Raw genomic sequence first — 23,153 nt, 5'->3', positions numbered from 1 at the left:
AAACAAAAAACAAAAACCATCGTCGTGAATTTTTCTTGGACCTGGCCAAATCTATAAAAGCTGATAGTTTACAGCAGAATTGCTCATGGCCACATAGGATATAATACCACTCCATGACAACTGAGCCCTCTGGGGGCAGGCTGTATTTTCAGCCACAGCAAAACCGAACAGTGCAGGCAACCTACTTTATCATTCGGAGCTGCTGTGATCCCTGAGGCTAAGTTCTTACGACAGATGTTCACAATGGCTGAATGTGCTTACAGTTTGCGGCTTCTACAGTTTTATGCATCTGCAAAAAGTTTCTCTGTAATTTAGCATCTGCCTTTTCTGGTTAGTTTCCTCATTCGTCACAGGTCACTCACAGTCTGTTTACTTCATTTCCTGCTGTGGATACTCCTAATAATCACATTAAATATCAAGAAGAACCTACCTGACAGTTAGCCTGATGGGTTTTCCAGACAAGACAGGTGAGAACATAATAGGAGAGAAAATACATAAAAAGGTGAGAGGAAACCATTTCAGTAATTCACAGACAGCACAGACTTAAACGGTAAAGAGAATAGGCTCTGCAGATATATATTGATGCAGGGAACCTGTTAATTTAGAGATTACTGCAGGCTTTTCCAGACCCTGTCTCTCCTCTGCTTTTACTGTTTTCTCATCGTTCTGTTTATTGCGTTGTACAGACGTCTGATGACTGACATGCAAGAGCCTTCTGCTTCGTGTGTTCCACAACCAGCTGTCTTATGTATATTAGGGAAACCGAGAAAAATATGAACTTTCTTGATTTCTTCATTTATTATTACCCATTTTCCATTTTTAAACTCTGAAAAGGTGACCAGAACGGAAGAAGGCTGGATAGTGTGAATGAAACTCATTGAGCTCAATAATGATAATTATATTTCATCTTTCACTTGAGCCATGGAAAAGGTGCTCCACATTTTCCTGGTTGTTTTGGACACATCTTTTTGATAGCTACTATATCCGCGTCAAAGACAAAGAAAATGGATTACTGAGAGTGTTACTATTTAATATTAACTGTTTCATACAGTATAGAAAAAAGCAGCTCCCTCGAAGTGCTTTTTAACTAGTTTTAAAATTACCCAGACTCAACAGTTTTCTTTTGTGATTGCCGAAAAGAGATATTATGAAATTGGAATGTAAGGATAGATACTTTTATCTTTTTTTAATGCTTTATCCAACCCTTAACAATGTGCAAGATTAAGTGAAGACAAGGCTAGAGGAAATAACATGCAGTGTGCTGACTGTAAGGCAAGGCCGTGGGGCTGAATCTGTAGCGAGGGGGAAGGAACAGGCAGTGGTTTGGTGGACTGAATGTGTGTGTGTGTGTGTGTGTGTGTGTGAAGAATTCTTTGCGAAGAGTAACAATGGGTTTTAACAAATCACCTCGCTCATCTCTTGCTGTGAATACATTCTCGTGGACAGATCTATCTGTAACATGAAATAATATACACCTAACCTAAGGTTAAAATACCAACACTTCATGTAGTATCAAGAAAAACCCCTAAAGAAAAAAGAAAAACCCATTTCTCATTCATTGAGCAATTGAGTGGTTGTACTAGGTAGGCGGCCCACGTGCTGGAAGAACGCAGAGTCTTCTTTGGGGGATGTCACACAGACCTCAGACCGTGTGCAGACTCCGGTCTGCTGACGAGTGGTTGTCTAGTGCCGTGTTGAGAAGGATTCTGAGCCTGTGTCTGGGCTCTGTCGTAAAGAGGGTTGGGAACAACGTCTGCCATGGGAGAGGAAGGGGCACATGAAGCACACATCACCGTTCCTGGCTTGGTCTGATCCAGAGAGCAGCTACAACGCAAATGTTGACAAATGGCACAGAGATGTGAACAGAATGCTTCCAGAGGGCTGAGCAGGGAGAGCCTCGCTCTGCAAGAGGAAGTGGGCAAGTCCTCATCCATTCATTCAACTAACACTGGCTGCCCGCTAGGGGTGACCGACCTGACTCTTAAAGGTTGGATAGGAATTCTCCATGTGGCAGAAGAGGACACAGAGGCTGTTTCAGCCGCAGAATCAACACACACGTAAACATCTGGAAATGAGAAATAATATAGTGGGTTTGGGTAATTGGTGGGAGATGAGGCTGGTACAATAGGTTTGGAAGACTGTGACTTACTCCACCAAGCTGGGATCCACTGGAAGCTTTTAAGTAGGGATCAGATCTCTGTTGCAAAAAGATAGTTCTGGTGGTTGGATGGACTGGAATAGCTAGAGGCTGAACGCAGGGAGGCAGGAAGCTGTGGTGTAAATTCCATTGAGAGAACCTAACCACCTGAGTTGAAGTAGATGCTCTGGAGAATGGAAGGGGGGGGCCACCATTCTGATAAAGAAGAATCAAGAGGGTCTGCTGACTGATCCGGACAGAAGATGGGTGAGCGGGAGGACACCGTGGACAAAGAGGCCGTCAGCCGAGATAGGAACACTGGAGGGGGATGTGCTTTCGCATGAAACCCTCTTGGATGTGATTATCAGTTTGATAATCCTGTGGGGATGTCCACTAGGAAACTGGAAATAAGAATTTTCAGATCTGGAAATCCAACCACATTGAGGGGGTAGCTGAGGATATGGGAGCAGATAAAATGGCTCTAAGAGTGAACTAGAGGAGGTCTAAGAATCACCCCTCAGGGGATGGTTAATACTTAAGAAATGGGTAAGAAGAGTCAATGAAGGAATCTGAAACCTGACAGCAGTATCACAAGTCCAGAAGAAGATTCCTTAGAAGGTGGGAGCAGTGCCTGATGCCAGGAGGACTAAAAAGGCCTAAAAATCTGTGCCTAGTACAGCGGCTGGCACACATAGGAGTGGCTGCTACTTTTACTGCGTTTCCTGGGTGAAACCCCTGGTTTGGGCAAGTAGAAAAATTTGTTGCTGATTTTATCAAGAGCGGCTTCAGGACAATGGTGACAGCAGACACAGAAAAGAACACGGTGCAATGAATGCCAAGAGGGGGACCAGAGAGCTAGAAAGACAGGCAGGTCAGGACACAGGCTTTTAGGCTGAAATGAGGGCATCAGTGGGGATTTCTGTCCTCATGCAAAGATTTCACATCGTATGTCCAGCCAAGCTGAACAAAGAAGAAAAGATAAAGGATGGTCATTTCTTTCTCTTCCGTGGGTGGCAAGAATCCCTGCTTTCCTAACTGGAGGCCGCACTGGGGTCCCAACGATGCAGGCTGTATTGGGGGTGGCCACAGGTTCCAACCTGCAGCCCAAACTGTACTTCTTCTTCCACTGAGTCAAGATAAAAAGATGATGGATCTGGCCAGCCGCAGAGTTCAAAGGGGCTGTGGGAGGTCTTCAGGGTAAAGCACCTCTGTTAAGGCGATTATATTTCTATAAGAGATACAGATCCAACCTCTTTCTGGACTCTAGAATCTAGAGGATTTTCTGACGGTGTACTTTACAGAGCTTTAGAGAGGTCTATTCACACATAAATGAAAGATGAAAGCGCACAGAAAGAAGGTAAATATACTGAGTCTTCACTGGCTAACCAGGGAGGCAAGAAATCCAATAAGTGCTTCATTTTAGGAAGGCTTTTCAGATATCAAAATGTGAGCTCGGAGCTTCAGCCTGGTCCCAGGCAGCTGAAGTCCCACCCTCCCCAGCTTCTCTTCAGTGTTGTAATCACCTTCTTCTCCTGCCGAGGGACAAAGGCACCTAGTCTGGACACCACTGCTCAGGTTACAAAGCATCTGCTCTCAGGCAGCTTGGTTTCTATGACCTATCTTCATGCTTTGCTGTGTTTCTGGATGGTGAATACTCCCATATGTGTATGTTAAACATTGAAGCTTTATTTATTTGTATAAACAGAATTCTCTTCTTCAGGCCCATTTCCTCAGTAAAATGCTCAGGGCAAACTTTCTTTTGTTTCTAGTTGCTTTTTACTATGCCCCACTCTGCGGAATTTCTGAGGTTTCCCAGAGTCCTCAAAGCCCCTCCCTTCAGTGCCAGCTTCACAGGAGAGACTCATTTGTAATGAGGACCTCTGCATACCTAATCAGCTACATACTCGCGGGTGATGCCCCCAATTAACTTAACCTTTGCAGCGTCTTGTTCTCCTACTGAAAGCTTAAAGAATATAGTGATATTCCATTGTACGTTCTTCACAATTTCCTGAATTAAGATGACCACCCTTTTATTATTCTAAGAGAAACAGTATTTATATAGAGATGTTACAGTTCTGAAACCTAAAATAAAATGCAACTTTTGAATCTTCAATTTAAAGCCAGTCCTTTATTTAGCACTTGGATTTATATTGTTTTTAAGCATCATACAGAACAGGGATAATTTTCTATCTGGAGGTGGACACCTGAAATATTGTTCTTAATAGGAAAAGTAATTGAACACTTTCAGAGCATTTTTTTTTAAGAGGGATTTTTGGATTCACCAAGGAATGAATCAACCTTGGTGAATCCAAAAACTCACCATCTTTTTTCTTTTCCTTTTAAATGACAAATTATGAACTGCTTGGAATATTTGTATCAAGTAAGAATTTGCCATTGAGCTTTTGTTCTAGCCTTACAGCACACCCTGAAAATATCAATAGTTTCTCATTTTCTAATGCAGAATCAACAGTATTAGAATATCCTTGTGAGATTGCAGGGACCTTTGCATCTCAGAGCAGGACTTTCACAAGTGTGAAAGAGAGCAAAGAGGTTTATAACTGGGACTGGAAACACTTCAGCTGTGAGCTGTAATGCTGGATTTGAGTCCAGAGTGACATTTATGCTCTTAACAGGAATCAACTGTGCCCAGTAATCAGCACAGAGAGGAAAAACAGTGAGGCAGTCCGCGGGGAGGAGGTCACTGACTCTTCATTCTTACAATACCCCGATGACTGCTGGCGTATTTTAAGCACAGACTGGCACAGATTTCCCAGTGGTCTACTGCCATCCAACTTAGAGCATATTTTAACCTACACACGGCTACCCTAAGAACGCTTTCTAGTTAGATATTCAGTGCTGAGTTATAACTATTAATTTTTTTTTTGCGGTACGCGGGCCTCTCACTGTTGTGGCCTCTCCCGTTGCGGAGCACAGGCTCCGGATGCGCAGGCTCAGCGGCCATGGCTCACGGGCCCAGCCGCTCTGCGGCACGTGGGATCCTCCCGGACCGGGGCACGAACCCGCGTCCCCTGCATCGGCAGGCGGACTCTCAACCACTGCGCCACCAGGGAAGCCCCGTAACTATTAATTTTGCCATATAATATTTTCCTTAGTTTTAACACTTAATTATTATATTCAGTTTCAGCAAGTAAATTAAAATAGGATCAAACACTTATGTTTGGTAGCCTCAAGTGACTTTCCAATGATTAAAAAAATACACCAAACAAGCAATATTGTGGTGATTTTGTATGCAGCAAAACCAGCTACGTTGCGGGGATTATTAAGAGAGAAAAAACAGACCGCAAATCAGCCATTTAACATGAACTCTTACCCTTTGGAGCTCAGTTTCAAGGTCACTTTCTGGGGAAAGTTCAGTTTCAAAGTCACTTTCTGGCCTCCCAGCTGACGGGACGGCTTTCCTTTTGCTCCCCCGCCTGCTCTGTGAGCCTCTGCCGTCCCTCGGCGTCCGCTGCTCTGGGGTGGGGCTGTCTGCTCCCCTCATGCACCTGAGGATGGCGCACACCTTTCTCGATTTGTCTCTCTTATAATGACTAGCACATGGTCTCAGGTGAACCCTATGAAGTTGTCATTTTTTTTTTAAGGGTCAAAAATGGCTCAATATCAGCAATTTCCTAGGGTTTGATCTAAAAGCTGCTGAAATCCATGACTGTTAAAGGAATGAGCAAATGAATTCACGTACAGCGACGAGGAAGAAGCCAGTTTTATAAAGAAGGACCACTGTCCCAGCCTCTCGACACACGGAGAACTCAGGAGACTTTTCAGAGAGCCGAGGTACTCAGAGCCAGGCATGGAGGCCTTTGAAGAACTTGGAGGAGAACCACGGATATGACTAGAGATGCACCAAGAGATTCCTATGGTGTGGCAAACGTGTCACAGATCTTGTGAAGTTCAGCTTCAAGGAGGAAAGGGTTAGGACTTCGTTTTGGCAACAGAAGATTGGCTCAAACTGCAAGCAGTGAGATGAGAAGGAAAGACTTCTTGAGGGGACAGAATGATTATTAGGGACAGCTGGGAAGTTTCTCCATCTGGTCTTTAATAATAGTTTCCCTTATCTATCCCTAATGACTTAGGGGTAAGTCTCATTTGGCTGGAAAATGAGGGTAAATGACCTCTCAAGGGCTTTTCTGGTCACAAGGACTCTGACCCAAAGGCTGGGTGAATACAGAGCCTAAGTAAGGCCACGTGACAAGAACAGACAGTGGGCAAGCAGCAGCCATTCAAACTCCTCCTCCGGCATAAGACTCGGCTATTGTACTGTGGAGTAACTCACACACCCTGGCCAGGTCTGCACAGCACAAAGCAATGCCCTCTATCTCTATTCCTCTGGCCCTGGCTGGTATCCAGGCATTGTGGCAGACTGTTCTACCAGGATAGCCTATCTACACAGCAGCCTTACTGGAATGCCCAGTGGGCCAAGGAGGTGGTTCTCAAACTTTCGAGAGCATTCAAATAACATGGAGTGCTTGGTAAATAACAGACTGTTGGGTGCCACCCTTAGAGTTTCTGATTCAGTAAGCGCTACAGACCGAATGTTTGCATCCCCCCAAAGTTCATTTGTTGAACCCTAATGCCCAATGTGATGGTATTAGGAGGTGGGGCCTCTGCGAGGTGCTTAGGTCATGAGGGTGGAGCCCTCATGAATGGGATTATGTGTTTATAAAAGAGGCCTGAAAGAGCTCACTTGCCCCCTCTGCCAGGAGGGCATGGTGAAAAGACGGCCATCTATGACCCAGGAAAAGTGCCCTCGCCAGATACCAAGTCTGCCAGTGCCTTGATCTTGGACTTCCCAGCCTCCAGAACTATGAGAAATAAATTTCTCCCAGTATACGGTATTTTTGTTCCAGCAGCCCAGACAGACTGAGACAGTAAGTCTGTGGTAGGGCCTAAGAGTTTGCATTTCTAACAAGTTCCCAGATGCTGCTGATGCTGCCAGTCTGGGGACCACACTTTGAGAACTTCTGCTCTAAAGTTGCAGTTGATCAATTTGACTGAAAGTCACTGTCAGAACTGTTCTCTGCTGCTACACGTATAGACTCAGTTGTGCCGCATCTTAACATTAATTCAGAGAGACATTAATTTATCAAAACACACTGTGCTCCACTTGACAAGTGATTTCCAAAAATCCTTAGTTAGCAGTTAGCTGCAGCTCTTGGTCTTCAGAGCAATTAACAAGTAGTATTTAATTCACCCTTGGTTCCTCGGGGGCTGGGAAAGTATAAAACATTCTGCACATAAAATAAAGAGTTTGGGTCCTGAAGACAGATTCTAGAGTTATGTCTAGAATAGATGTTGACCAGATAGAGCTGATAAGCCCAGAGGTCATGCTGGAGATGTATGTTTTCTCGTAAAAGTTCCCCAGTTCATCCTCAACTAGGAACACATCCAAGATATTAAGTTATGCCCCTGAGAGGTGTGACAAGCAAACATCAATGCGTCTTCTTGGACTGCTGCTGGGAGTATAAATTGGAACAATGTTTTTGTAAGGCAGCTTGGCAATACTTACCCAGAGTTTCAAGATGTGTATACTCTTTGGCCCAGTCATTCTACATTTAGTGGCTTATTCTAAAGACATAATCAGACCAGCTGCAAAAGACTGAGGTATAGGCATGTTACCCAAAGTATTGGTTATAATTGGAAAAAACTGAAAATGACCTAATGACCAAAAAGGGGAACTGGTTAAATAAGTTTGGTTCAGTTATGCACTGGAATATTGTTCAACCAGAGCAAATAATATTGGGGATGAACAGTTATTGGAAAAAAAATGTTTCACAATATATTGTATTTAAAAATAGATTATAAACAGCCTCAGAATATTTCCATTTTTTGTAGAAAAGTGATGCCTGTAAATGCATAACTAATCAGTCTGGAGGATTATGTACAAACGAGGTGTTAACAGAGGGGTGTTTACCACTTCTGGGTGGTAAAACTACAGTTGTTTTTATTTCTCTTTTCTATATCCCTATTTGAAAGTTGAATAATAATGAATGTGTATTGCTTTTGTAAGAAGCAAATGTAAAGTTTAAAAAATTTAAGATTTTTTAAGTTAGAAAAGTCAACTGTAAACATGTGCAAAAACACACGGACTTTTTCAGTCTATCACACTTAAGTACAGCTTCAGAGCGTGTGTGTGTGTGTGTGTGTGTGTGTGTGGTGTCATCCTGAATTTATGAAGGGACCCAGTGATATGCTCCTTCCTCCAGGGCCTCCTCTACTCACTACAGTAAGAGCACAGGAGGGTATGTTTGGATTTCTGTCTTAGCTCCACCCTTTTCAAACTATGTGGCTAGGTATTTTAACCTCCCTTTGTCTTAGTTACTTCATCTGTAAAATGGGTATGTTAATATAGCAACTCCTTTGTGGAGCTGTTGTGAGATGACATAATTCCGGGCCTAGCATGTAGTGAACATCAATAGATTTGGGCTATTACCGTTATTCTGAGGATTAATGCTTTCCCTTAGCTTTTCAAAGCACAGCACCCCACTGGCAAAGGAGGGCAGAAGTAAAATCAAAATCTGTCAGCGTAACTGGATAATCTCTGCGGAACATACTCGGACTGCAGTGAAATGGTGGCTGCAACAGGGAATGTTCAGCAGAACAATGTATCTGAACCAAAAACAACTGACTCACTATGTTTAGAAAGAGGGCTTCAGACAAGTGGAAATTAAAGACAGAAGAGGCACATGACATCTTTCAGTGATGTGGAGCAGTGAGGGTGTTACATGGGAGAAAAGCCAGTAACGAGAGTAATAAAAGCAAAAATAAAGAGTAAAGAGAACTGGGATATGAAGATGATATGGGATACGGTGATTGGGACCGTTTGGTGTTCCACTGGGTAGACTCCTAGGAAAATACAATACTCACGAAGCAAAAAGTACACACGAGCAAAGCACAGTGACAGGGGTTAGAAGGGCAGCTGTTTCGTTGTGTGTATTGCTATCTTAATACACACACACAGACACACACACCACATTCAAGGGCTTAGACCTGTGTTTACCTGCCTCGTGCAGTACTTTTGAGAGAGTGAAAGATAAAACTTGATTCTTCCCTGAAACTCGGGCAACAGAAACTTTTAAAAAACAGTTGTTCTTAGGTTTTTTCCCCAGCCTGGTTCCTAAGAAGTAGTCCCTGAAATTATTTCTGAAAATGACAGCTCCTCAGAGAAGGGATTTGTATGAGGACAGAAGGACTAAACATGACTTCACTTTGAGCCTCTCCTAAGGAAAGAGGCCTCTTAATTTAACATTTCCACCTGATTCTAAAATCTACCTTTTTTCAAGCTTTCCAATCCATTCTCTGCCATTAATTTCTTTCCTTGCAAACACAGAAAAAAGATGGTCTTCACACTTCAACCAAGGCACAGATGATTATTTGGAAATCTATATTAAAATTCAACTTTAGAATTGTTTCCAGATTAAAAGTTTAAAAATCATATAAAGTTAAAGGGAACAGACTCAACAAGAAGTCTGAACCATGGTGAAACTGTATAAGCCCTTTGGGAAATAGAGGTTCCAAAACCGAAGTACACTGGGAAGATTTGCTTATTCCTGACTTAAACATAATTTTAAAATATTTCCTTTCTTACATCAGAAAGGCCGATTTCTACCTTATTATAGTTGCGAACAGATATTTCTTTTTCTTTTGTTTTCTTTTTTTTTAAGGGAAATGTCCTTGAATGCAAACACCTGTGACACCTGTTACTATTTCTAACCGTCAACTATGAGATTAGGGGAAAGTCAGATTTCAGAGTATTAAATTGAATAGAATGGCCTACCTCTTCTAGTAGCAGATGTTTCCTTGTGGTACATTTAATGAGGGAAGTGAGAGAGTGCTATATATTAGTGATAAATATTCCCTGGGGCAAAACTCAGGGTTAGGGGATGGGGTATGAGTAAGTCTAGGGAGGCAAAATGGAATAGTAGGACCTCCTGTTGCCAGAACAAATCCCTCACTTCACCAAACACTGTACCTCTTAGAATCTTGAAGTGGGAGCTAATCATGCCAAAGAGAACTGAAAGGCCCAAGCAATCTATTTATTGCTTTGTAAAGTTCAGTCCTGTGGACACATTAGTTAAAAGAAGCAACTCCCAATAGAATTAGGAACAAATTACCTCCCCTAAATATGAAATGCAAAATTACATACAACATCGTATCTACAGTGTTCCTTCATTTTTTTCTTGCTTTAGGCAATGACCTTTAAAAATTGGAAAGAAGAGTGCAGGGTCCCTAAGTTTCTGAATACTCTCATACATACTGTATACATAGAAAACCAGGGTAAGGACCCCATCAGAGGTGGGGAAAAACAAATGAAATAATCCAAAGCAAATCTATCCATCAATTTACTAGTTTTTCCACCGTTTGGAGGAAGAGGTCACGTGTTTTAAGATTTTACTGAGCTAGACCCTTCACAGGCATTACTTCATGGAACCATCACAGCTACTTCGTAAGGTAGCTATTATCAGCAGACCCTGGGGACACAGCACACACGGTTCCTGCCTTCTAAGGGGCACAGGGCAGGTGTGACCAGACGTCACACAGTGTTATGTGAGGTGTGACAGAGGGAAGGTTCCATGTTCTGTGGGGAATATGTTAGGGGAGGATCGTGTTCGGACCGTAGAGCTAGGATTCCTCTCAGGAACCCTTTTAGAAAGGAAGACTCTGGCTCTGAGCCCAAATCTAGCTGGAAAACCCAACCAGGAACATAAAGGCAGCACGAAATGAATGTGTTCAGATTAAACGGATATCTGTCACAACTCCTGACATATTACTAATATGTTTTAAATTTTTAATTTTAAATAGACATGTCTGTAAAGCTATCATGGGAAAGGAAATAAGCAGCCCAGTTGTACCACTAAGGTGCAAAATAATTCATAGAAATTATCCTTCCTAAAAGTATGCCTCAGTATCAAGACATGGATAGTCTCGTAGGCTTTTATTTTTAAAAAAAAAAAAAAAAACTCTAAAAGATACAGCAAAAACTGTAATTTTACTTACAAAATGATCAGGGTTTCTTGCAAGTTTCTATTGATTCTTTTTCACTAAACACAATTCAGAAGATAATTCTTCCGGGGATGGGGGGAATCTTACAATGAAAACCTGCATAAAAGTGTTTACAGCGGCTCTATTCATAACTGCCAAAACTTGGAAACAACCAGGATGGCCTTCAATAGGTGAATGGATAAACAAACTGTGGTGCATCCATACAATGGAATATTACTCAGTGATTAAAAGAAGTGAGCTATCAAGCCACAAAAGACACAGAGGAACCTTAAATGCATTCTGCTAAGTGAAAGAAGCAAGTCTGAAAAGGCTACATACTGTATGATTCCAACTCCATGACATTCTGGAAAAGACAAATCTGTGGATGTAACAAGAAGGTCAGGGTTGTCAGGCGTTACGGTAGCAGCAGAGAGAAGGGGAGAGTAGGTGGAGCACAGGGGATTTTTAGGCTGTGAAACTATTCTGTACGGTATCGAAATGGTGGACACATGACATTATGCACTTGTCAGAACCCAAAACACTGTATGACACAAAGAACGAATGCTAATGTAAACCATGGACTTTAGTTAATAATAATATATCAATATTGGTTCATAACTGTGACAAACGTACCGCACTAATGCAAGATGTTAGTAATAGGCGAGACTGTGAGGGTGGTGGTGATGGAGGGACCTTTCTCTGCTTTATGCCCAATTTTCTTGTGACCCCAAAACTTCTCTAAAAGTTAAGTCTGTTAATTAAAAAATCTTAAGACAGTTTAAGAGGAAAGAGACTGGTTAACCTGAACAAACAAAGAGAGAAGTGATTCCATATTGCAGAATGATATGAATTACTATCATCTCACACATGTCTGTTAGTTATGGTGTATTTTTAATTGAAATCATAGGTGTATAACAGAACACCAGGAGAGTAGTGTAGAATTATCTTTATTTCAGAACTGATGGGACCTTAGAGATGAATAAACAGGTTTAGATAAACTCAGAAAATAACCAATCATGACTATCAGAGAAGGGAAAACTGTGTTTGGTTTCTGCTGGGGCAAACTGAACGTGTTAAAGTAAGTGTTATGGAAAAAAACATTTATAGTTGCTAAAGATGCAAAAAAAAACTCCTGAAATTTTTATTTATGTTAGTACATTGGAATGTAGCCCAAATTACTACATATGTTTGTTACCTAAATGGTTTAATTTAGTTGGTACTCATCTTACACACTCTTTGAGGGTTCCTAAAGTTCTTTCTTTATCAACAAAAATGATCCACATTTTCAGCTATTTTAAAATTCAGGACAATAAACGTTCCACTGGCACATGTGAGAGGTGGTACAGCCTGGGGATTCGAGTATGGGTGGTGGAGTTAGACTGCCTGGGTTCAAATCCTGGTTCCACTACTCACTGGCTGGGTGACCTTGGGCAAGATACTTAACCTTCCTTGGCCTTTGTCTCCCCATATGGAAAGTGGGGACAATAGCAATACTCATCTCATGATTAAATGAATTAATGTACAGGGCCTGGGCCACAGCTCTCAAGTGTTAACTGTTATTAATCCCAATAAACTGATTTTAGGAGACCACACCTGATGGCAACATGAAGACACCTCTACGGTGATACTTCTGCTACTCCTAGAATTACTGTTAACATGTTGGCCTCCTCCACTGAATCGTACTCAGTGACAGCAGGAGCCGAATTGTAGTCATCTTTGTTAACAAAACACATTTAAGGAAATAGTTCTCAGAATAAGGAACTACACTGATTTACTTCTTACTGGGAAAGAAATTTTAATTTCAGCTAAAATTCATACTGTTGAATTGAAAACTTGTTTTTTTTTTTTCAATTGAACTGAAAGAGGAAACCAGGTAAAGTTTTAGTGCACCATACTTTGGCCCAGTGACATTACGGTATATCAATTTTAAGACCATCTGTGCCCTCAAGTATTTCCCCTGGGGAGACTGGATTACACTGGGACTTTTGGCTGAAATGCAACCATGTTGAAAGGACAGAAAACAGCAACTGGACGTTCAAACTGAACATTAACTGCAAGTTGAGACCCACACCATTTTTAGTCGGTGAGAGCTCTAATTCACAATTCAGTAGTTCCACATAACAGATCAAATCTGCGCTTCTGGTTTTGAAAGGCTCTGGTGAACCCAGTGAGTGCAACTTCAGCTACTGTATCAAAGACTGATGTTTGTTTAATCAAGATGGGAAATAAGGGTTTATGATATCCTAAGAAGCAATAAAGTTCTTATCTTCATGCAAACTACCCAAAATAACACCAAGGGCAGCAAACTGGATAAACACCCCAAAGAACAGAAGACTGGCTTCTAAATAGATGGCCTTTTCATTTTAAGCAACAGACAAGTATTTAACTAAATTATTCTCCACTGAGACTATTAAAATGGTTTTGCTATTGCTATCCAAATGAAATTTCAGATCCACTTAAGTTTAAGAAATTGACCGAAATTCAAATCACAGATTTGGTGTATTTTAAATGGTGCTATGTGCTCTATGCGCTATTTGTGCTCATTACCACATCGAAGTGGCTGGACTCAGATGTATTAAGTCAGAGATGCCAAGTTAATTTCTTAGACATCTTCATAAATAGCTCTAAAATTATTATGAGGCTTGATGACTGAAAACCTTTCCCATTTCTTATTGTTCACTGGTGACATAATTTAGATCAGATAGATATTTAGTATACAAGATTCCCAGTATTATAAAACCAGGAAGAACCCTAATGGGCATCCAGTCCAATGTCCTTACTTTCTAAGAAAATGAGGCCCAGAAGAAGCAGATGAATACAGTAGTTAAAAGCTTGGGATCCGGAGTCAGACAGACCCAGTCCCAGATTGGCAAGTTATTCACTGCTGGACCTTGAGAAAGTTATTTAAGCTCTCTAAACCTCAGTTTCTCCATCTGCAAAATGGGATCAACAATTGAACTCATCTTTATAGCTTTGTAGTAAAGACTGGATGAGCTGAACACTCAAAGTATCCAGCACAGAAGACTGGCACACTGTAACTACTCAGTAAATGCTACCAGTTATTATTATTATGACTAAAAACTGACTCCTAAGGCAAGTAAGCAGCAACAGAACTAGAACTTGGGTTGCTGCACGCGTCACAGTGTTTTTCATCTGAACAGTACCTGGGATAAAGATTCACTGGTCCTGACAATTTAAGTATAACTACATCAAATAGAAGGATAACTGTTTCAGTTTTTCTGCTACTGAAATGATCAAAATATTAAAATGACGATTACATACTGAGGTGTCAAATTCATGAAGATTCACATGTATTGAGCTTTTCATGAGCAATGGACATTACATGTTTACCTTTGTAACTGTTAAATTATATGCTTTTAAGTATTTCCCATCAAAAGCTGCTCATATAAAATAAATGACAAAAGTTGGGGTCCACTTGCTAATGATCTTAAATTTGACCCTGATTAGTTGCTATATGGACTAAGTCCGATATTCTTAATTTGTATCATTAGTCAGATATCACCGTATCCTCCACACATGTGCTATGGAGGAAGAAGAATAGGGACACATGAAAGAAAAAGGTCACATGGATCTGCAGTGTGAGTGAGAATCGGCTTGGCTAATACAGACTCCTCAGAACCCAGCAGCCACCAATCACAGGCATTTGGAATTGCCGTTTCTGTCGACATTGTGTCCTTATATGATTCAGCTCAGAGTTGAATGTTTTTCTTACATTAAAAAATGAATAATTAAGAAGGCTCATAAGGAAAATGAGTTTTTATAATATGCTCTCAATATTCTCCATTTGTTAATTTTTAGTTAGTTGGCAGTCTTTCCAATAAATATTCTCAGACTGTCAAGTGGGTGCTTAAAACATTTTCTTGTAGTAAACTAAAGGTCATTTTTCTCCTAATCTGGAGAATGATCAATGTATATAAAATTACTTTAAATCTTTAAAAATAAGAGTAACTGAATTAAATAGACATCAGCTCAAACTACAGTGACATAAGCTCAAATATAAAAACATGAACAAAACCCAAACACCTTTTTCTATAACACCAATGTGATCCAGCAGACCAACAGATGAAGAAAATAGTAATTTGAAAAGTGGCAATCTGTATCCACAGCCAGTATTTAGTATTTCAGTGACTAGAAATAAAATGGTTTGGCAAACTTACCCGCATTTTTGCACAAGCATCTTGGGTTGATTCTGTCCCCCTGAGCTCTTTTATCAGCATAGAACCTAAATACTGAAATACAAAAAAAATTTAACGATTTATGAAAAACAGAATATAAATCTGAGTAGCAATTTAAAAGCAGACTGTAGAAGTACTACTGGCCAGGTGTGCTGGCTGTAGGCTGCTGCATAACTTTTAAAAACGAACGGTAACTAATTCTAACAAATAAATGCACGTATAGAGAGAATGCAGCAGAATTAAGCACAGTTCTGAAAGCTGTAAATTGCTCTTTATAATAAAACTGTAGCAGTTTCTAAAGACGCCATCTTTCAGATCATATTTAACTGCAAAACGGGGGCATCTAAAAATGTTTTCCCTTGTTTTTTGAGGCAGCTATGTCTGCAAAAATAAATCACATCACTATCTATGTAATTACAGGGTTGTATGAGACAGCTGAGAAGCTAAGCAACATGCACCCCATTTGGACTTAGTTGGCTGCATAGGTAATTAATGTTAGGCTGTTCTGAGGCAGAGATGCGGTTTTGGACCTTTTTCATTCACAGCTGTGTGCCCTGTGGTTGATCCACTTGAGAACAGGCTGGGAGCGTGCGGGGAGGGGGAATGTCATTCACAGTTGTTCCACAGCCCAGAGAGCTGAGTCTTTGGTGCAAACTGACACTGGAGGGGCTGAATGGGGCAGGAGAAGGATGAGAATGTCTCCTCCCAGGAATGACCAACCACTTTGCTGTTAGGTGATCGGCTCCAATACTGCCTTGGTACAAATCGTCACGCATGCTTCAAATTCTGGCTGGGGGGGGAAAATAGTTTTTAGCAAAATGTCTATTTTGTCTTTCTATCAGTTGACTCCCCTTCAACCTTTTGAAGCTTCAACGGGGCTCTTTCCATTTATCATTTTTCTCTAATTCCCTTCAAAAAATAGAAAGAGCTCTATATGTCTTTTTTAAAAGAGTGCATTAAAATAATTATTTTCCTGACATGACTGAGGAGACCCTGGCACTCTGCAAAAACTGGGTTGGGAATCAGTCCTACCGACCCGGGAGGTCCCTGACTTGAAGAGGCTGTGCAAGGGCACAATAGCAGAGGGTTTGGTCAAAGCCTTCCAAGAAAGCCCTGCTCAGGGATTTGGCATCTGAGCCTTGGAGGAGGGAGGCATTTCAATCCCCCGGTTCTGGGAAGATCACTATTGAAATGAGTCCAATGCTTCAAGATATAAGCAGTTAAAGAGGTGCAGAGAGCACAAAATGAAAAAAAAGCCTAAACTGCTGTGAGAGAATCAGAACATCCACATCTTCATCAAATTAAGGAAAATGATCGTGGTGAAATCCTTATCTTTTAAGGTATCAGGAAACTTTGTCCTAATTGAGACATTTATTTTAAAGAGAGACAGTTTCAACGCTCTGTCCTGGGTTCAGCCACTTCCCCTGCTGTAGTCATGACAACCACCTGCCCCCAAACCAATGGTATCTTTTGAACATCTACCTGTTCATATCATTCACAATTCTCAGCTAAGCCTGATTCTCTCTCCTATTTCAAAAAAAAAAAAAAAAAGCCCAGTACTGTAATATAATCCAAATGATGACAATGAAAAGAATCTGGTATTTATATAGAGCAGTAGACCCAATGTTTTGAGATTTGTAAGTGGAAATGTCTATATGTGCTATATTTATACTCATTTCCATTTTAAGATAGCAGTTTATCACATTTAATTTAAAATATACAACTATATAAGACGACAGAACAGACCTTAAGCTTACAAGATTAACAGGGTTATAAAGCTCTATTTATTTGGACTTTCTCTGTGGTGAGAAGGCTACTTTAAGAAAAAAGAGAAGGGGAAAACATTTTAGGAATTTCAGTGATGGACATTTGGGGATACCTTCAATATAAAAGTAAACAGGTTAGAAATGCACCCTCTATCCCTGCTGGTACCCAAGTACTGAATTCTGGGTAACTTACAAAAGCTTTGTAATCACACGACTGGAAGATGAGCTTTTCCGGGTGGTGTTGCCAGTACTGCACTGGAGTTGAGGCTGTGGCTTCGTTTGGAGGTCGCAAGGTAATGGAAGGTTCTCCCCAGTCTCCTGTCTGAAAATCACATTTATTCTAGAGGTAACATGAGCAGTAGGCCAAGTTCATTCCCTATAGCTGGCCTGAGTTCATCTTATACCTGTGTGCTGTAAATGTGCAAATGTATATTATATGTTTGTTATGGTTTTATATGTCTTCCCAAAGCTGAGTTAATTTTTGAGGTATGAAAGAAGTTGACCTATTCTATTTTTCGAACGACACCCTAAGATAAGTAATTTTAAAATAAAACATGAATATATTCATAAATGATTTACTAATTTTCTGTTCCAACAGAAAAGAACATACAATCTTTGAAAGACTTTTCTGTTTTTAAACTTGACTGAAATTTTTAGTTTGAACTGCTTTTGCATTCAGAATACACAGTTCCATCGATTTCAGTTCCCAGTTAGGACATGTACCACGTACTCTGAATAATTTTATATCTCTGGAGAAAAGATACAGTAGGTGTGACACTAAACAGAATTTTAGAAGAAAAATATACTAACGGAAGATACCTAGCTTCCCTCCTCTGAAATCATTTGTATCAATACAATACTACTGTGGTTGTCTTGGATATACTCTGCCAGCTCCCTCAGAAAACCTAAAGCATGAATGAAGAATAAATATTTAAATACCAGGTTTGGTCATACATGCACATGCATGTACTTGAGGATGCTAATCACAGATACAAGCACATTCCCATATGCTGGTATATCATATAGTACATAAATGTCCACAAAGACAGACCTAAGACAGAAGCACATTCTATCATTTTAATTATCATTTTCCATGAGGTTAACCTCGATATGTTTTATTACTGTAATGGTTTAGTATGAGCATCTATAAAGTCAAAGGCCTGTGTTGGGAGATTTCTCACTCCTTTCCCTCGTAAAGATTCTGATTGTTCAAGATTTGGTTCTTTGTTGGACATAACTCAATCTAGACAACAGGCAGATTTCCAAAGCCACTCTCCTCTAACTTGGATTTGGTTGGTCTTACGGAATTATGAGAAATTACCTTTCTCAGGAGCTGGAAGAGTATAAAGAGGTCTCATGAGCTCCAAAACCAAATAAAACCTTGGCTAGAGACAAAGTTCCACAGAAGTACTGGCAAATGGGTTGGCACTAGGATTTCTTAAGGAGGATTTTCAAGAAGTCTGGGATAAGAATGCCAAATTTTGGATGTAGGTGTATGTTTTGGGAGAAAAAGGTCCGTAACTTTCATTAAATTCTTTGAAATGCTCTAGAAAGTTCAAAAGATTAAGAGCCCCAAGTCTCCAGGAATAGCTTAAACAGGGTGTGTGTTTTGGGGAAGACGACTACCATTCCGCTTTTTTTCTGTGCAGTTTGGACTTACATTAGGAGGAATATGAGGTGGCTGTCATTACTGGAAAGGGTTAGTTATAGGCTTTGCCGTCTGGAAATTTCTAACTGGCTTTAAAAAACAAAAGAATTCTAGAGCCCCTTAGGAATGCAAAGGCCTTGTCATAGAGGCAGAGGAATGCACAAGCCTTTTCACGAAGCAGAGAGCCTGTAGCTTTTCTCCTTAAGACGGGTGACTCCCAACCACGGGAAGAGCAAAGTGAGCCTTGTAGTATCTCCTTGGCTTCTCACCAGAGTGTGTGACCAGTCAGAACCCCTCTGCTCGTCTCTTACGCTCTGCCCTGAGCTACTCTGTGTGTTAGTTTTGTTCTAGTTGCTGATTTACTCTCACGGGGCTCCGTTCTCCCATCTCCCGTCTGTTGATATTGTTAAGGCTTTACCTGGAATACTTACTTTGGCATTTTTAAACAGAAATCCTATGTTTTATGACCCATCCCTGACTCATTCTTGAGTTTTTTCTTCATGTTTATACAAACTGTTATTTCGTGAAAGCAATAACTGATTGCAATTAATTAATTAGGAGTAAGTTTTCCTCTGACTTCCTATTTTGATCTTTTCTTTTCCTTCTCTCTCAAATGTTTGGATCTTTATTATCTCTCCAGTCTTTATTTCAACTGGCTGTGATTTGGTCTTAAAAAAACTAGTATAAAATTAAAAATGCAGAATATGTGAATTTCAATATTATTTTGAAGCTGAGTGTAATAACCTTTAAATAAGGTAAAACTCTGGAAACATGCAGCTGTGAGTTCTTAACTAAAAGCTCTCCTCGCATCTAGCAAATCATCCTCTAATCTCCCCCCATTAACCTTTTCCCCTGTTCTCCCCCCTCCCTTGATAAAGCAACAACATAGCAAACAGGTGTTGTACATTTAAGTCACAGGTAACACTGTTAACGGAACAACAGAAGTTGGCACACAACTTTGTGGAATGATACAAAAGGAGCTGGTTGACCTCAAAAGATCCTTCGACCCAGTGTCCGCTGATGTGACAACCCAAAGCAAGCATCCAATCTTCACGTTAGCCCTGTCATCATTTAGCTGAGGTTCACCTTGGCCAAGCTCAATGGGCAGTTTTCAGAAAAGCCTGAACAGACATGGCAGGAGCTGGGGGTACCATGGGTTGTGGGGCAAGGGTTGGGGGGTAGGGGTGGGGATGGGTGGGTGAGGCTGGGGTTATGGGGACAATTTGAGGTGTTCGTACATTAAGCATGCAAATCATATGCAAACTCATTCTCTAATTGCTGAATTAACTCAGGCACTTTTATAATTGAATTTCAGTGTGAGTTCCACATACACTGAAAGCAGAATGCCGATGCAAATATTTACATCATCCACAGGAGTCGCAGCAGCCATTTTGGGAATGACAAGCCCCAGCACACAGCACCTCGGTCTGGAGATCATTTCCATCTCTTATTTGATAACCACTTGAAGAAATTAGTGGTGCTTCCATTTAATCTGTTTAGGCAGCGCCATCATCTGCTCTCCTAGGACTCCACTTTGTCCAGAAATCACAAACCACTGCTTTGAATCCAGAGTGATCTGACACACTTTCCCTACGTGCAATGGGGGCAGATAATTATAGGGAAGAGAAACAGGATCCTTACTTCATTTTCTTTGAGGCCCAGAAAACTTTGCTCCAGTCCAAATATTTTAAAAATTCCCTACAGGGACTGAATCTACCTTTCTGGAAATAGAAACTGAATTTTGTCATACTTAGTGCTATTTCCAGAAATTCGTTTTCAAACAGAGGGAAAAGTGTTCTTAAAATTGAATTTATAAGGAAATAATTTTCCTTTCTTCCTGGAAATTCATCAACTGATTTTTTTTTTAACCTTAGATCTAAGAATATTTAGAAGACTCTGCTTGTATGTGTTGATTTTTCTCTTTGGAATCAATTCAGTGGGAATGGATGGACTCTTCATTACTCTATTGTAAAGGGCAGATGTGGCCTTGATCCTTGGGGTGGGATCCAGCTTCACCTGGTTGACGGACAGTAAAAACAAAAGTGCTCGGAGAACAAGGGTGCCTTAGGTCCCCATGCTTTTGGAGGCTGAATTACAGCAGGAATGAGCTATGGAGGAAAGAGGTAGAGCAGTGATAATATGGAGGAGCTGTAGAGACCAAAAAGCAAAGAAGGGGTTTTGCCTCGCATATAAAATAATTTCAGTTTTGAAGCCCGGTATTAGCTCTTGTTAAATAGTACATTCATATCTAGATAATATCTGTATTTCTTCAGGTAAGTTTAAAACATTAATACTTTCCCAGTTAAAAATGCTTGTTAAATATTAAATAAAAATCAAACAGACTTAAAAAGTCTTTTGCCTGAAATAATGGTTTATAATCAAGTCTTATCTTTACTGAAAAGTAGATCTAAACATGGGTTACAATGAAGCAATACTATTTAGTTAGAATAACAAAGTAAAATCGAAAAAGCCTGGGGTAAAAGCCTGTCATACCGTAAATTATTAGTGACTGGCAGTGCTTTATAAAAGGCTTAAGAAATTGCAGAAGAGAAATTAAAATGATCCAAGGCCCTCTTACTAAATATCTTCAGGATATTTCTTTAAAGCTTAAAATACTTAGAGAAAAACCTTTTCTTTAGGTTCACGTATTGAATGCTCTTAACAGTCCAAGAATTTGGCCATGGATTAAAACCTTGTTTACTTGGCATATACGTATGTATTTATTTCCTTTAATATATATCAGTTAAACAGAGGAAAATGTACATTATTAACTACCCCTTCAAACTCAAATAAAAATTAACCTTCCAATACGAAAGAAAAACATAATTTGAGATTAAAGTTTTAAACGGAGAATTGATTCTGCTTAACAGGTATTTGCCAACTGCCAACTAGAAATTCATAGCCTGCTGAGTTTGAAGGATTATAATTGGGCCGTACCCAATATAATGTAATTAAATTAAATGTCTCATACCACCAGCTGAAAGTATAAAACTGCTAACTGAATTTAGTTATAACACAGAAAAAAATTTGCAAAATTTCAGAGCTTTTTATTGGATGGCGGATTCCAAAATGTAGCTTTTAATCTTTTCATTATTTCAAAGGGTGGTAAAACTGCAAGGTTTTAGTTCATGTGCACCAGATATACAATTCTAAAACATCACATCATATAGCTCTCTACCCCCAAAAATGGAAACTGAAGATATCACATATTCTATATGTTCTGAGAATACAAAGGGGAAACGCCATCTATATTCTTACTTACTTCCTGAGAAAACAGTTTTGTAAGGACGTCAGTAGATAATTAAAAGCTATGATTATGACTTAGTTTCCTAACATGAACAGGAAGATATGGTATTTTCCAGGCCTTGTATTATTCTTTAAAGAATTTTTAAAATTAGGATTTAATTGATTTTTTTAATAGAAGCTTTTAAGTCTTTTCTACTAGGAACTGCTCCCACCTACCTGCTTGTAAATTTAGATCTGAATATTAACAAACATTATTCTCTACTGAGAACACTTAATGAAAAACTAAAATGATTTTAAATGATGACTGTTATTTTCAGGTTTCACTTTCAATAATTCTGACATATAACAGAGATGGGCTACCCAAACATGTATGATATATGCAATTACATTTACTTTCCATTATCTCTACAGCTTTGAAGAAGGCTACATATAGCTCTATATTTCTAAATATGTACACATGTATTTGGATGTGAATGTAAGGAAAGGTCTCCTACAAACATTCACACACACATGAAAGCAAGATGCTGCTTCAGTTCTTTTAAAACATCTTCAAGAATAAAGAATGCTGGTTTGGTCAAATGCAGCTGGTTATCTTGAATTTGTTCCTTTTGATGATAAAGAGCAGAGATGGCCACTTCTGAACACGAAAAAGCACTGGTTAGAATTTACGTGTTCAGGAGGAACTGCTGGGTCACTGGAGCATCAGTACCAGGCAATGTATAGACACTGTGGTCCCCAAGTGCCAGAAATTCCCATGCACGGGAGGAGGGGTGTGCCTGACATGGCACCTCGAAAGAGGCCCTTTGCATGCCACCCCAAGAGCTCTGCTTAGTGATTCTCAACCAAATGTCTCAACCTCTTAGACAGCAGGCTATCCAATAAGAGAAATTTAACAGAGTGTGAAAATAGAATTGGATTTTAAAATACAAAATGGAAAAAAACCCCAGACGTTAAAATGTTTACTTTCCAAACAAAAATGAATTTTTAAAAAGTATGCAAAGTGAACTGTGAATATTTGAATATTAAGCAGCTCAGAGTAAAACAGGTCATGATTTCACACACATCCCAAAGATCAGTTCAGTACTGTCAAGTGGAAAAAAAGAAAAAGGCTGAGAACCACTTTGTAGCGGTAATGGTGCCTCTCCTGGCTATACTCCTCCCAT

The 23,153-nt window shown here is 40.0% G+C and overlaps 1 protein-coding gene across 14 annotated transcripts in view; it reads right to left on the bottom strand.

Moving 5' to 3' along the window:
- Nucleotides 1-23,153, bottom strand: part of ANKS1B (ankyrin repeat and sterile alpha motif domain containing 1B) — a 1,192,652-nt gene that overhangs the window by 38,066 nt on the left and 1,131,433 nt on the right. For all 14 annotated transcript variants that reach the window (XM_065888049.1, XM_065888050.1, XM_065888051.1 and 11 more), the window contains 3 exons: nt 17,290-17,418; nt 15,313-15,384; nt 431-442 (listed from right to left, as the gene is read on the bottom strand). In XM_065888049.1, coding sequence (XP_065744121.1) covers nt 431-442; nt 15,313-15,384; nt 17,290-17,418 — 213 coding nt within the window. The remainder of the gene's footprint in view (nt 1-430; nt 443-15,312; nt 15,385-17,289; nt 17,419-23,153) is intronic.

The sequence above is a fragment of the Phocoena phocoena genome, chromosome 11, assembly GCF_963924675.1.
Source record: "Phocoena phocoena chromosome 11, mPhoPho1.1, whole genome shotgun sequence".
NCBI classification, from domain to species: Eukaryota; Metazoa; Chordata; class Mammalia; order Artiodactyla; family Phocoenidae; genus Phocoena; species Phocoena phocoena.
This window is presented reverse-complemented; position numbering and strand designations above follow the sequence as displayed.